Source organism: Mobula birostris, chromosome 2 (genome assembly GCF_030028105.1).
Source record: "Mobula birostris isolate sMobBir1 chromosome 2, sMobBir1.hap1, whole genome shotgun sequence".
Taxonomy (NCBI): Eukaryota; Metazoa; Chordata; class Chondrichthyes; order Myliobatiformes; family Myliobatidae; genus Mobula; species Mobula birostris.
The window spans coordinates 155111483-155125822 of record NC_092371.1 but is presented as its reverse complement, the minus strand read 5'-3'; the positions used below and the strand labels follow the sequence as shown (position 1 = coordinate 155125822).

At 42.5% G+C, this 14340-nt stretch overlaps 1 protein-coding gene across 1 annotated transcript in view; it reads right to left on the bottom strand.

Moving 5' to 3' along the window:
* b3gat2 (beta-1,3-glucuronyltransferase 2 (glucuronosyltransferase S)) overlaps positions 1–14340 on the bottom strand; it is a 52953-nt gene that overhangs the window by 7136 nt on the left and 31477 nt on the right. The window contains exon 2 of the mRNA XM_072278054.1: positions 5307–5451. Coding sequence (XP_072134155.1) covers positions 5307–5451 — 145 coding nt within the window. The remainder of the gene's footprint in view (positions 1–5306; positions 5452–14340) is intronic.

The window sequence follows — 14340 nt, the reverse complement described above, 5'->3', positions numbered from 1 at the left end:
TTCTAAAGATGGAGAATGCTAACTAAAGTAAGTTGGGTTCTTTTCTACGTGGGTTCAATTTCCTCCGCCATCTGTAAGAAATTGTACATTTTCCCCATGACCCAGTGAGTTTCCTTTGGGTGCTCCCACGGTCCAAAGACTTGCTGGTTGGTAGGTTAATTGGTCATTGTAAATTGTACTGTGATTAGGCTAGGATAAAATCAGGGGATTGCTGGGAGGCGTGGCTCAAAGGGCCGTCCTGTATCTCAATAAGTATATGACAGAGCATGATCCATTCAGTCCGTATCCACAGTAAGCTGCAAATAAATGAAGCCTGCACTAGATTGAAAGGGCTCTACAAAAGTTTACCTTTTTTTTTTATTAAATCCACAGCTATTAGTAGGCTTTGAGTTTTAAATGATTGATCATATAATAATTATTTACTTATTTAAGAGTGGGCATGTGGCCAAGTGGTTAAGGCATTGGACTAGCGACCTGAAGGTCGTGAGTTCGAGCCCCAGCCAAGGGAACATGTTGCGTCCTTGAGCAAGGCACTTAATCACACATTGCTCTGCGACAACACTGGTGCCAAGCTGTATGGGTCCTAATGCCCTTCCCTTGGACAACATTCATGTCGTGGAGAGGGGAGACTTGCAGCATGGGCAACTGCTGGTCTTCCATACAACCTTGCCCAGGCCTGTGCCCTGGAGAGTGAGGACTTTCCAGGCGCAGATCTATGGTCTCGCAAGACTAACGGATGCCTTTAATTAACTTATTTAAGAATTTATGCATCGTTCTGAACCATAACAGTTCCATTAGTTTTAAGCAATTTTACTAGTTCATTTTAAATTGTGTAAGTGAGGTGCTTGCATTAAAAAAAAGTTTTTCTCATGATAAATCTATTCTTTTCTCAAAAATACACTTTGCTTTGCTACCCACTTTTTAAAATTTCATGCACTTTATAAACAGAGTTAAACACAAAAGATTTTATGTTAATGACTATACAAATGAATTTCAGGTGGCAAGTCAGTGTGGCAGGTGTAATGTCACACGCGTTTTACATTGTGCCCTTGTGCAAAACTTACCACCATCATTTGCAGTTTTATCAGTTTTCAATGGGGATAAAACAGTCATAGAAAACAATCATGTTTGCCTGGAAATCTAAAGTCCAGTGGTTGCTGAAGATGTACTGCTTGCATCCCAAAAGAAAATCATCCCTGAAGGTCGGTCTTTGTGTTTGGAAAAGCTACTGCTGTTGTAACCATGCATGCTGCAATTATTTGGGAGTCTCTGCCTTCTCAAGTAAGGATTATTATTGATGAGAGGGTTAGAGAACTGAAAATAAATGAAAACTTAATCTGGTGATTTGAGATTTACACCCTTGTATAATTTGATCATCTGATTTTTGAAGTGACATTATTTATTTTGGTATGTCAGTACAATGCATGTTATTGATGATTCAATTATCTGAAATATAACCTTGGGAGATTCAGTTCATCAAATTCCATCCCCGTCAATGCTTTCTGAGTCCAACTTCTGCACAAGAGTTTTCAATCTCATAAGGATTCCTTGTAACTGCTGAGAAATTTATGTTTGACTCAAAGCAAAAGTTGAAATAACAATATTGTAAAATAATGGTATTAAAATGTAAAGAAAGAAAGAACTTTTATCATTACGATTTCCTCTGTTCAGTGTGTTAAAACAAGACAGCAATGTGACAATATGACAATATTGGACAATATGAGTGAGGTTGATGTTCTGGAGCATGTTCATATTAAGAGAGAGGAGGTGTTGGCGTTGTTAAAATACGTTTGTACATTAGGACGAGTAAGTCCCTGGGGCCTAATGGAATATTCCCCAGGCTGCTCCACGGGGCAAGGGAAGAGATTGCTGAGCCTCTGGCTAGGATCTTTATGTCCTCGTTGTCTATGGGAATGGTACTGGAGGATTGGAGGGAGGCGAATGTTGTCCCCCTGTTCAAAAAAGGTAGTAGGGATAGTCCGGGTAATTATAGACCAGTGAGCCATACGTCTGTGGTGGGAAAGCTGTTGGAAAAGATTCTTAGAGATAGGATCTATGGGCATTTAAAGAATCATGGTCTGATCAGGGACAGTCAGCATGGCTTTGTGAAGGGCAGATCGTGTCTAACAAGCCTGATAGAGTTCTTTGAGGAGGTGACCAGGCATATAGATGAGGGTAGCGCAGTGGATGTGATCTACATGGATTTTAGTAAGGCATTTGACAGGGTTCCACACGGTAGGGCTATTCAGAAAGTCAGAAGGCATGGAATCCAGGGAAGTTTGGCCAGGTGGATTCAGAATTGGCTTGCCTGCAGAAGGCAGAGGGTCATGGTGGAGGGAGTACATTTAAATTGGAGGGTTGTGACTAGTGGTGTCCCACAAGGATCTGTTCTGGAACCTCTACTTCTCGTGATTTTTATTAACGACCTGGATGTGGGGGTAGAAGGGTGGGTTGGCAAGTTTGCAGATGACACAAAGGTTGGTGGTGTTGTAGATAGTGTAGAGGATTGTTGAAGATTGCAGAGAGACATTGATAGGATGCAGAAGTGGGCTGGGAAGTGGCAGATGGAGTTCAACCTGGAGAAGTGTGAGGTGGTACACTTTGGAAGGACAAACTCTAAGGCAGAGTACGAAGTAAATGGCAGGATACTTGGTAGTGTGGAAGAGCAGAGGGATCTGGGGGTACATGTCCACAGATCCCTGAAAGTTGCCTCACAGGTAGATAGGGTAGTTAAGAAAGCTTATGGAGTGTTAGCTTTCATAAGTCGAGGGATAGAGTTTAAGAGTTGCGATGTAATGATGCAGCTCTATAAAAACTCTGGTTAGGCCACACTTGGAGTACTGTGTCCAGTTCTGGTCACCTCACTATAGGAAGGATGTGGAAGCATTGGAAAGGGTACAGAGGAGATTTACCAGGATGCTGCCTGGTTTAGAGAGTATGCATTATGATCAGAGATTAAGGGAGCTAGGGCTTTACTCTTTGGAGAGAAGGAGGATGAGAGGAGACATGATAGAGGTGTACAAGATAATAAGAGGAATAGATGGAGTGGATAGCCAGCGGCTCTTCCCCAGGGCACCACTGCTCAATTTCAAGAGGACATGGCTTTAAGGTAAGGGGTGGGAGGTTCAAGGGGGATATTAGAGGAAGGTTTTTTACTCAGAGAGTGGTTGGTGCGTGGAATGCACTGCCTGAGTCAGTGGTGGAGGCAGATACACTAGTGAAGTTTAAGAGACTACTAGACAGGTATATGGAGGAATTTAAGATGGGCGGTTATATAGGAGGCAGGGTTTGAGGGTCAGCACAACATTGTGGGCTGAAGGGCCTGTACTGTGCTGTACTATTCTATGTTCTATGTTTTAATATAGTATTTTCAACATTTTTTAATTTTGTGAGGTTTTGAATGAATAGAAAATGGACTGCAATCAATTTTGAGCTTAGGAGGACGAAGGCACTTAACGGAAACTCCTTTGCTTGTATCTTCGGAAATAGCTCAATTTCTATCTTTAATATCTCTATTTTTCTCTTTTCAGGGTTCTTTTGAAGACCCTGATCTAGAGTTACATGCTGACTTCAGTTTTTTGTGGGAATGGGACCCGCTCTCAGGGTCTCATGACTGGCTGGTATTTGATATACCAATGACACGGTCTAGAAGACTAGCGCCTTCAGGGTTCCAGGATTTTGTGACTCTGGAGGTGGGCAGACATGAGGCCGGTGCCACTGCAGAAAACTGGTGTTTTGTGGGAGATGGAAGATCGAAAGCAGCAAGCTGGCTGTGTGCCCAGAGACCTGAGTTCTTTGGGCACAGAGCTTGGAAGAAGCGACGCAACAGATTTTTAACACCATAAATCAGCGAGTTGTTTTGTTATGTCTCCCCTTTCGCTGTGAAATGGAGATACCTCTTTTTTCCTTATTAGGCAGGTAGAGAGCCTGTGGTGTGTTGAATACCTGGTAGTCTTTGGGGTACTGCAAGTTTGTGTCTTTATTGATGCTTTGCTGCACACTAGACTGCTTGGTGGGGGTGCCGTTGCTTTTTTTTGGGGGGGGGTCATTGCTTTGCTGCTGCTTATGCATGGGAGGGGGAAGCTGGGGTTCTAACATTTAGCTGTCATTCATTCTTTGGGGCACTCTGTTTTCGTGGATGTTTATGAAAATGTATTTCAGAATGTATTTTGTATACATTTCTCTGACATTAAGTGTACCCATTGAAACCTATTGATTGCAAAAATGATGCCAGTAACTTGTGTTGGAATTACCAATATTCTACCGGTGTCCTGCAGAGCAATAGAGAGTGCATGTGTAAGGATTAGGGGAATGAGTATGAGAAGCATGCACAAATGTGTTGGGGAACCAACTGTGTGGTGGGGACCCCATGGGAAATTGGCATGTGTCACCCATGTACAGTGGCATGCAGAAGTTTGGGCACCCCTGGCCAAAATTACTGTTACTGTGAATAACTAGGCGAGTAAAAGATGAACTGATTTCCAAAAGGCATAATGTTAAAGATGACACATTTCTTTAATATTTTAAGCAAGAAAACTTCTTTTATTTCCATCTTTTACAGTTTCAAAATAACAAAAAAGGAAAAGGGCCTGAAGCAAAAATTTTGGCACTCTGCATGATCAGTACTTGCAAAAGGCTTCTAGTTCTGTGAGATTCTTGGGCCGTCTTGCTTGCACTGCTCTTTTGAGGTCTATCCACAGATTCTCGATGATGTTTAGGTCGGGGGACTGTGAGGGCCATGGCAAAACCTTCAGCTTGCGCCTCTTGAGGTAGTCCATTGTGGATTTTGAGGTGTGTTTAGGATCATTATCCTGTTGTAGAAGCCGTCCTCTTTTCATCTTCGGCTTTTTTACAGACGGTGTGATGTTTGCTTCCAGAATTTGCTGGTATTTAGTTGAATTCATTCTTCCCTCTATCAGTGAAATGTTCCCTGTGCCACTGGTTGCAACACAAGCCCAAAGCATAATCGATCCACCCCCGTGCTTAACAGTTGGAGAGGGGTTCTTTTCATGAAATTCTGCACCCTTTTTTCTCCAAACATACCTTTGCTCATTGCATCCAAAAAGTTCCATTCAAAAGGTTCAAAGGAACATCTAAACAAGCTTGATGCATTGTGGTCTGATGAAGTTAAAATAGAACTTTTTGGCCGCAATGAGCAAAGGTATGTTATTTAAGCCAGAGTGCCAGGGCAAAAGTTAACCAAAACCATTTCTCTGATACTAGTGAATGCAGAAAATAGGTATGAGCTTCAAACCAGAATGATTCACTGAACATTTTTAAATGTAATGGAGCTGGTGTTTGCCTACCTGCCATATCGATGGCGAAGGGTCTGTCTGGTCTCCAGCCTGTATACCAGCCCACCACATGGCCTTGTTCCACAAGTGGCCGCTCATACCGACGACCCCCAGCCAATCCCACCGGCCAGACAGCCACCTTTTTGGTGTAACGCATCTAGAAAAGCACCAAGGCAAGCAAGTGATTAACTAGCAAGTGCAGGAATTGCCTTCACTAGCAGAAGAAGTGAATGATATAGCTGGATAATACAGTAACATTTTTCCTGTCCTCAGTTGTACAAAAGGCTTTGGGACCACTCCCTACTTCTGAACACTCCTCTGGCAGATGATACTGAGTCAATCCACATCTGATGTACACTGTTCAGCAACTGGTTGCTCAACATACTGTGTACATTCACGTGCAGGGAAGTAATCACTAGCTTGCTCACATCCCTATTAAAGCCCTCCCCAACACTGAGCACACCTAGAAGGAGCATTGCCACAAGAAAGCAGCAGCCATCCTCAAGGACCCCCACCATCCAGACCATGTTCTCTTCTCGCTGATGCCACCAGGAAGGAGATACAGGAGACTTGGGTCCCACACCACCAGATTCAAGAATGGTTATTACCATTTAATCATCAGGCTTCTGAAGCAGCACAGATAGTATCGCTCACCTCAACTCTGAAATGATTCCACAGCCTATGGACTTAATTTCCTATTATTACTTATTTACTTTTTTTTTGTATTTGCAGCTCGTCCTCTTTTGCTCTTTGTCAATCTTTGTGATTCTATTGTAAGCTTTGTTCTGTAAATGGTGACATATACGTGACCCTGGGCCTTTTATGTCTTGGCAAAGGCCATCAGGATACTTTGAAGGTATTCTTCAGAGCGTGCTGTGATGGCATTGTCAACTACATACTAAAGCTCCATGATAGTGGTGGTGCTGACCTTGTTCTTGGCCTTGAACTGCTTGAGGTTGAAATGATTAGATTAGGTTAGATTATGAAGACATGCAGTCCTCTTTTATTGTCATTTAGTAATGCATGCATTAAGAAATGATACAATATTTCCTCCGGTGTGATATCACAAAACACAGGACAGACCAAGAATGAAAAAAACTAACAAAACCACATAATTATAACATATAATTACAACAATACCACAACTTGATGAAGAAGTCCATGAGCACAGTAAAAGTTCAAAGTTTCTCAAATGTCCCACATCTCACGCAGACGGAGAGAAGGAAGAAAAACTCTCCCTGCCATACCCGACCACGGTCCGACTCCGAGTCATCCGAAAACTTCGAGCTCTGATCAGCTCTCCGACACCAAGTACTGAGCGCCATCACTACCTGAAGGATTCGACCTCCTTCTCGGTCGCCAACAGTAGGCAAGGCCGGGGATTTTGAGGCCTACCCTTCGAAAGATTCCCGACCGCGCAGTAACGACAGCAGCAGACGAGCGTTTCAGAAATTTTTCCAGGTGTTCCTCTGTGCTTTCACGTCCATCTTCATCAAATCAGAATTGTCCACAGCCCCTATTTAACAGGTATTTTTCATCGGAGGGCTGCGCACGCGCAGCACGCTGCTTCTCTTCTCCTCCCGCCGATTGCTGTGCATTCTATGTATGATTGGGATTCCCTGTGGCAGGTCTTGGCCAAAGAGGCGAGGGATGGGAGTAATAAAGATGGCAAATAGGGTGGGCACAATGATGCAGTCTTGTGAAGGGTTCTGATTCAATAACGCTGTTGCTGAGAACATGCCATCATGCAATAACCTCAATATCGGTAAGTACTTTTTGGGTCAGCTATGTCTTGAAAATATATGTCAGAGAGCTTGGAAGTCTATGTCAGGATTACATTCGCCACCACCGAATTGCCATTCATCCAGCTCTCCATAAAAGTTGATGATATGGCCCTTGAAAATCTAGACCACTTTCCATTCCTTGGCAGCATTCTTTCCTCAAAGGCAATCACCGATTCAGAGATATACCACTGCTTGAGTAGTGCTTGTGGAAGTTCTGTGAGATTAAGGATAAAAGCCCTTGAAGACCAGGCCCAAACAAAACTTTTGTTTCTTCCGACATTAGCATGATGAGGCTACCTTCAGGGTGGAGGCGCAACACCTTATATTCTGTCTTGGGGAGCACCCAACCAAGAGTGGGCATGAATATTGATTTCTCTTTCTGGGAAAAACAATCTCCTCCCCCTCCCCTTCTCTTCTATTACCAACTCTGGCTTCTTACCTATTCTCACCTCTCCACCTTCCCTTTCTCCTATTAGATTACTTTAGCTCCAGCCCCCTACCTTTCCCACCCAGCTGCCTTCACCTATCACCTTCTGCTATCCTCCTTCCCTCCCTCCCCTCCAGCCCCCTACCTTTCCCACCCAGCTGCCTTCACCTATCACCTTCTGCTATCCTTCTTCCCTCCCTCCCCCACCGCCCACCTTTTTATTTTGGCATCTTCCCCCATCTTTTCCAGTCCTGAAAATGGATCTCGGCCCAAAACATCAACTGTTTGTTCATTTCCATAGATGATGCCTGACATGTTGTGTTCCTCCAGCATTTTTGTAGAGTACTTTAGATTTTCAGCATCTGCAGAATTTCTTCTGTTTATAATCTCTGGCAATGCTTAATTGTAAAAATAACTGGAGCACCCGAAGATCTGACCAGTGACAAAATGCAAAAAGACAGAACTGCCCCTTTAAGTAGTTAAGGGCTTTTTGGATGGAGAGGTGACAGCCACAGCATTCTTTCTTTCTGCATGTGATACAAAAACTTTTAGGTGATCTTGACTTTCTCCCATTCATATTGAATCTTAATGAAGGAGGTTTTGAAGTTTGTGCATCGGGTTCTCATATTCAATATTGCTCATAATCAGAGAGTGATTGTTAATCAGGACCATATAAAGAGTACAAATATTAACAGAAACTATCATGTTAATTGTTTGTAAGCTTACATTTAAATTGTCTTTCCTACATTACAATGAGGAGCTGAATGATGGAGCATCTACAGTCGGTACCTGAGAGCCCTGGAACAATACCACCAAAGATCCTTATGAAAGATTGAGCATCAGCTGGAAGGACAAACACATAAACAAACTCCAGCACACTGGAGGAGGCCAACATGAACAGCATCTCCACTACAATAAAGCAATACCAATTCCGATTGATAGGTCATGTCATCTGGATGCCAAACTCTCGTATTCCCAAACAGATCCTTTACTCCCGGTTGAAGAAAGATCAGCAGGCCCTCGGTGGGCAAAGGAAACATTTCAAAGGTAACATCAAAGTCAGCCTGAAGAAATTCAATATTACATCTAAAAACTAGGAAGACATTGCACTCAATACACCTGGAGGAAATTCGTTCAAGAGGGAGATGTAGTACACAAGAGCATGCTCTGTTGTGCTGGAGAACATGTGGCAGCTGCGAAAGCAGAGACTGAACAACCAGATTACCTACATTGTACCAGGTTTTTTTTGTACCGTTCTCCGTAAACTCTAGACTGTTGTGCGTGAAAATCCCAGGAAATCAGCGATTTCTGACAGCTCAAACCACCCTTTCTGGCATCAACAATCATTTCAGTCAAAGTCACTTAGATCATATTTCTTCCCCATGCTGATGAACGACAACTGACCACGTCTGCATCTTTTAATGCATTGAGTTGCCACCACATGATTGGCTGATTAGATATTTACATTAACAAGCAGGTGGACAGGTGTACCAAACAAAGTGGCCACTGAGTGCATGTTGCGTAAGGACAGCCAGAGGAGTTGGTTAAAAACAAGGTCATGCTTGACCAAGTATGATTTAAACTCTTCGATACATGGATCTTCACAAATTCTCTCACAGAACCCTGCCATAAAGACAGAAAGCAATGAGAGGTGGAAAGCGTTGTTTTACAGAACTTCTGTTTTAGTAAAGCAGCCAGCATAATCAAAGACCCCACCCACCCTGGACATCCTTTCCTTTCCCCTCTTCCATCAGGCAGAAGAAACAAAAGCCTGAGTGTATGTACAAGGACAGCTTCTATCGTCCTGTTATAAGACTGTTGAATAGTCCCTGATAAAATGGTGTCTTGACCTCACAATCTACTTCATTATGATCTTGCACCTTAATGACTATCTGCACTGTACTTTCTCTGTAACTGTGGCACTTTATTCTGCATTCTGTTACTGTTTTATTCTGTACTACCTCAATGCACTGTTGTAATGAATTTATCTATTTGAACTGTATATGAGGCAAGTTGTTTTCTTAAATAAGGAGACCAAAACTGCACACAGTACTCCAAGTGAGGTCTCACCAGTGCCTTATAGAGCCTCAACATCACATCCCTGCTCCTATACTCTATTCCTCTAGAAATGAATGCCAACATTGCATTCGCCTTCTTCACCACCGACTCAACCTGGAGGTTAACCTTAAGTGTATCCTGTACGAGGACTCCCAAGTCCCGTTGCATCTCAGAACTTTGAATTAGTTCCCCATTTAAATAATAGTCTGCCCGTTTATTTCTTCTGCCAAAGTGCATAACCATACACTTTCCAACATTGTATTTCATTTGCCACTTCTTTGCCCATTCTTCCAATCTATCCAAGTCTCTCTGCAGACTCTCTGTTTCCTCAGCACTACTGGCCCCTCCACCTATCTTCGTATCGTCAGCAAACTTAACCACAAAGCCATCTATTCCATAATCCAAATCATTGATGTACAATGTAAAAAGAAGCGGCCCCAACACGGACCCCTGTGGAACACCACTGGTAATCGGCAGCCAACCAGAATAGGATCCCTTTATTCACACTCTCTGTTTCCTGCCAATCAACCAACGCTCTATCCACGTATGTAACTTTCCCGTAATTCCATGGGCTCTTATCTTGTTAAGTAGCCTCATGTGTGGCACCTTGTCAAAGGCCTTCTGAAAATCCAAATGTACAACATCCACTACATCTCCCTTGTCTAGCCTACTGGTAATTTCCTCAAAAAATTGTAATAGGTTTGTCAGGCAGGATTTTCCTTTAAGGAATCCATGCTGAGTTCTGCCTATCTTGTCATATGCCTCCAGGTACTCTGTAATCTCATCCTTGACAATCAACTCCAACAACTTTCCAACCACCGATGTCAAGCTAACAGGTCTATAATTTCCTTTTTGCTTCCTTGCCCCCTTCTTAAATAGCAGAGTGACATTTGCAATCTTCCAGTCCTCTGGAACCATGCCAGAATCTATTTATTAAAGATCACATCAATTCCGCATTTGCATCTACTTGTAGTAAACTTTCGCACTGTTGCTTATCAATATTTGCCTTTAAGAAAATTAAATGAGATCAGTACTGCACAGATATAGACTCAAAGTTCTACATAACTGAAGTATAACCTCTCCAATTTTGTATTTAATGTCCCTCTCAATAATCAGTAATCTTGTTAGCTTCCCTTATGACTTGCAGTATTATGTACTGTAGGATCCTGATGTTTTAACCCATGGTTCTTTCAGAAGTTCGGAAGGAGGCACAAAACTTGTTGCTTCATGATCATTTTATTAAGGGTTTATAGAACAAATGCAAAATTAGAATGGACAGTAAAAGGGAGCAGGAACTAGTAGCAGAAGGCAGAACTAAGAGTAAAAGACAAGGAGACTAAGATGGCACTGCCTTTATTTTTCATTGATAAGGAACATTCCATTCAATCACAGATAACAGTCAACCAATAAGATAACCCTTATTCAAATAATGCAATACCAAGAGAACCTTTAGAACTTTCCAGAATTATACCAATGTAACCACCAGAGGATACATTGAATAACTGCATATACTACTAACATAACTAACGTAAGAATTACTTAAAATACAAAACAGATAATTGTTAAACTGCAAAGAAAATAACAATTCACCAGTCAGATCCAGCAATTACCCCTTTGAATCTAAAGAACACATTTAGAATAATTCCATCCTGGACTTCAGAGGCCGAAAAACTTATGGTATTTACATTAAATATAAAATAATCAAAATCTAAGTTTTGAAATATAATAGGGTATATATTCTTCAAAGTATTCATAGGATTATATCATGGCTAGAAGCATAGAAAACCTACAGCACAATACAGGCCCTTCAGCCCACAAAGCTGTGCCGAACATGACCCTACCTTAGAACTACCTAGGCTTTACCCATAGCCCTCTATTTTTCTAAGCTCTATGTAGCCATTCAGGAGTCTCTTAAAAGACTCTATCGTATCCATCTCCACCATCATCGCCGGCAGCCCATTCCATGCACTCACCACTCTCTGCGAAAAAAAACTTAACCCTGACATCTCCTCTGTACCTACTTCAAAGCACATTAAAACTGTGCCCTCTTGTGATGGCTATTTCAGCCCTGGGAAAAAGCCTCTGACTATTCACACAATCAATGCCCCTCACCATCTTATACACCTCTATCAGGTCACCTCTCATCCTCCACCTCTCCAAGGAGAAAAGGCCAAGTTCCCTCAGTCTATTCTCATAAGGCATGCACCCCAATCCAGACAATATCCTTGTAAATCTCCTCTGCACCCTTTCTATAGTTTCCACAACCTTCCTGTAGAGAGGTGACCAGAACTGAGCACAGTACTCCAAGTGGCTCTGACCAGGGTCCTATATAGCTGTAACGTTACCTCTCAGCTCCTAAACTCAATCCCACGGTTGATGAAGCCCAATGAACCAAATGCCTTCTTAATCACAGTATCAACCTGCGCAGCAACATTGAGTGTCCAATGGACTTGGACCCCAAGATCCCTCTGATCCTCCACACTGCCAAGAGTCTTACCATTAATACTATATTCTGCCATCATATTTGACCTACCAAAATAAACCACTTCACACTTATCTGGGTTGAACTCCATCTGCCACTGCTCAGCCCAGTTTTGTATCCTATCGATGTCCTGCTGTAACCTCTGACAGCCGTCCACACTATCCACAACACCCCAACCTTTGTGTCATCAGTAAATTTACTAACTCATCCCTCCACTTCCTCATCCAGGTCATTTATAAAAATTACAAAGAGCAGGGGTCCCAGAACAGATCCCTGAGGTACACCACTGGTTACCAACCTCCATGCAGAATATGATCCACCCACAACCACTCTTTGCCTTCTGTGGGCAAGCCAGTTCTGGATCCACAAAGCAAGGTCCCCTTGGATCCTATGCCTCCTTACTTTCTCAGTAAGCCTTGCATGGGGTACCTTATCAAATGCCTTGCTGAAATCCATACACACTACATCTACTGCTCTACATTCATCAACGTGTTTAGTCACATCCTCAAAAAATTCAATCAGGCTCGTAAGGCATGACCTGCCTTTGACAAAGCCATACTGACTATTCCTAATCATATTATGCCTCTCCAAATGTTCATAAATCCTGCCTCTTAGGATCTTCTCCATCAACTTACCAACCACTGAAGTAAGACTTATTGGTGTATAATTTCCTGGGCTATCTCTACTCCCTTTCTTGAATATGGGAACAACATCCGCAACCCTCCAATCCTCCAGAACCTCCCCTGTCCCCATTGATGTTGCAAAGATCATTGCCAGATGCTCAGCAATCTCCTCCCTCGCCTCCCACATTAGCCTGGGGTACATCTCATCTGGTCCTGGAGACCTATCCAACTTGATGCTTTCCAAAAGCTCCAGCACATCCTCTTTCTTAATGTCTATATGCTCAAGCTTTTCAATCTGCTGTAAGTCATCCATACAATTGCCAAGATACTTTTCCGTAGTGAATACTGAAGCAAAGTACTCATTAAGTACCTCCGCTATCTCCTCTGGTTCCATACACACTTTTCCACTGTCATACTTGATTGGTCCTATTATCTCACATCTTATCCTCTTGCTCTTCACATACTTGTAGAATGCCTTGGGGTTTTCTTTAATCCTGCTTGCCAAGGCCTTCTCATGGCCCCTTCTTGCTCTCCTAATTTCATTCTTAAGCTCCTTCCTGTTAGCCTTATAATCTTCTAGATTTCTATTATAACCTAGTTTTTTGAAGCTTTTGTAAGCTCTTCTTTTCTTCTTGACTAGATTTTCAACAGCCTTTGTGCACCACGGTTCCTGTACCCTACCATCCTTGCCCTGTCTTATTGGAATGTACCTATGCAGAACACCATGCAAATATCCCCTGAACATTTGCCACATTTCTGCTGTACATTTCCCTGAGAACATCTGTTTCCAATTTATGCTTCCAAGTTCCTGCCTGATATCTTCATATTTCCCCTTACTCCAATTAAACACTTTCCTAACTTGTCTGTTCCTATCCCTCTCCAACGCTATGGTAAAGGAGATAGAATTGTGATCTCTATCTCCAAAATGCTCTCCCACTGAGAGACCTGACACCTGTCCAGGATCAATATCAGATCAAGTACAGTCTCTCCTCTTGTAGGCTTATCTACATATTGTGTCAGGAGACCTACCTGAACACACCTAGCAAACTCCACCCCATCTAAACCCTTTTTTCTGAGGAGATGCCAATCAATATTTGGGAAAGTAAAATCTCCCACCACGACAACCCTGTTATTATTACACCTTTCCAGAATCTGTCTTCCTATCTGCTCCTCAAAGGCCCTGTTACTACTGGGTGGTCTATAAAAAACACCCAGTAGAGTTATTGACCTCTTCCTGTTTCTTACTTCCACCCACAGAGACTCATGTGTTTCTCATTAACAGATAGGGTAAACTATTTACTTGTATCAGGGATTTTTAATGCAGATACAGTACACAATGTCACCTTTAAAGTTTGAAACATTCGCAGTTGTTCTTCATTAAGAGTTATAGGGTTGTCTGAGCATTCACTGCCTTTCAGCAGATTGATGAGTGGTTGGGCAATAATTGATGGATCTCATCAGAGGGTTTAGCTTGTCAATGCATTGATTAGCAATGATTTCGCCTTCAGTCCTGCATGTCTTCATTCCCTTGGGCTTTATTGGAACAAGCTGTAACACTGCAAAGCCAGTGGTCAACCACTTTAATTCCTCTCCCCATTCCTGTTCCAACATGTTGGTCCATGGCCTCCTCTATTGCAACCATGAGACCACTCAGCATAGAGGAGTAACACAA